This window comes from Mustela erminea, chromosome 10, assembly GCF_009829155.1.
Source record: "Mustela erminea isolate mMusErm1 chromosome 10, mMusErm1.Pri, whole genome shotgun sequence".
Lineage (NCBI taxonomy): Eukaryota > Metazoa > Chordata > Mammalia > Carnivora > Mustelidae > Mustela > Mustela erminea.
The window spans coordinates 4,146,354-4,147,923 of NC_045623.1; the positions used below are offsets into that span (position 1 = coordinate 4,146,354).

The window sequence follows — 1,570 nt, forward strand, 5'->3', positions numbered from 1 at the left end:
ATGCACAGTTTCACAGTGGACTAACTCATTCTCCTAGTCCTCACTGGTCAGCTTAAGCTGCTCCTTGCAGAGTTGGATGTTGCTGTATGTATTCCTCAGTTTCCCCTGAGTTTTCTGAACTTGACTTGTCCCTATTCTTTCCTCTGTTGGCAATCACTTGCTGCACCATTGCCTTGTCCTTCTTTGGGTTATTCTTATCCCCCAAACCTGATGATTTTCTGTCTTATATCTGCTCCCTCTGTTTTCTGTTTTCAGTCTGAGGTCAGCTCAGCTCCTGCAGGGGACACACAGAGAAGGGCCCAAGTCAGGTCTCAGCTGCAGTCCCCAGAGCTACATTACAAACACCTCAGGTCCTCGTGCACTCACCAAAACTGAGCAGGAAGGGAACTGGTAGAATGTGAATACCTATCTTATCTTACACTAGGAAACTGAGGCCCAGAGAAATTAAGAGCCAGGGCAATAAGTAGAATCTGGCCTCAGTGGAAGCTGTGGCTGCTCCAGACTGAATTCAAGTAACAAAATGGCCATGACTCTTCCCACGCTCTTCAGTTTCTCTGCTCTCATTCAGTGCAGTCTCAGTTTATTGAAGAGGCACATTGGTATTACAGCAGTGGCATTTAATGAGGACCTTGATCTTGTACAGAAACTCTTCATGGACAAGATTACAGAATACAGAATGAAGCTATGGGTATCTGGAGGACATGCCGACAGTGGCCCAGAGACCCAGCAAGACCTAGAGAGGGAGCTTTTGAAGCTTAAGCAAATGTATGGTCAAGCAGATATAAATATGTCCCATACTTTACATGTGAAGATCCTAAATTTGCAGTAATTGAAAAGCCCCAGACCTGAAAAGATAAAATGAAATTTCTTTGGTAATTTGACCCAGATTCGTTGTACAACTGGTTCAGAATAAACACACATTTCTCAACTGTCAAATGTTCTTCAATTCTGATTCCAAATAAATTATTTGGTGATGTTGATGTAAAAATAAATAAATAAATAAATAAATAAATAAATGAATAGCACACACAGTAAAAATGTGTTCCTCGGCTTTGGGTGATATTCCTATCCCTTGTAACATGAAGGACAGTATGGGGCATTTCCCATCTACAATAGGTTCTTTCTGACACACTTTTCCTGAGACCCTGGAGTGCGTGCATTCTGGCTACAAGGAATGGAAACCCTAACTTGTTTCTTGGAGGTGTGTTCCCAGTGATTTAGCTTTAGGGAATTACCATCAGCCTAAGGCTCTGCTAGGTTAGCAGGGAACCGTTTTTCACACATGCGTGGTGTGGTAGATTTCCCAAAAAATAACATACAACTTCAAGGTAAATTGCTCACTGTACTTCCTCTTTTCTTCCTCCTGCTGTTTTCCTAACTATGGGAAGTTGTATAAGACAAGAAAGTGAGTTAATGATAGACTTGGTTTGGGAATTAATAAGAGACTTTGGGGTGCCTGTGGGGCTCAGTCAGTTAATCATCTGCCCAGAGCTCAGGTCATGATCCCAAGGTCCTGGGATCAAGCCCCACACTGGGATCCCTGCTAGGCTGGAGCCTGCTTCTTCCTCTC

The 1,570-nt window shown here is 43.2% G+C and overlaps 1 protein-coding gene across 1 annotated transcript; it reads left to right on the top strand.

Moving 5' to 3' along the window:
- Positions 1 to 520: 520 nt before the first annotated feature.
- On the top strand, positions 521 to 844 carry LOC116600789 (ATP synthase-coupling factor 6, mitochondrial-like). The gene has a single exon (XM_032361109.1). It carries the CDS (start codon positions 521 to 523, stop codon positions 827 to 829), a length of 309 nt encoding a protein of 102 aa, XP_032217000.1. The 3' UTR covers positions 830 to 844.
- The last annotated feature ends 726 nt before the right edge of the window (positions 845 to 1,570 follow it).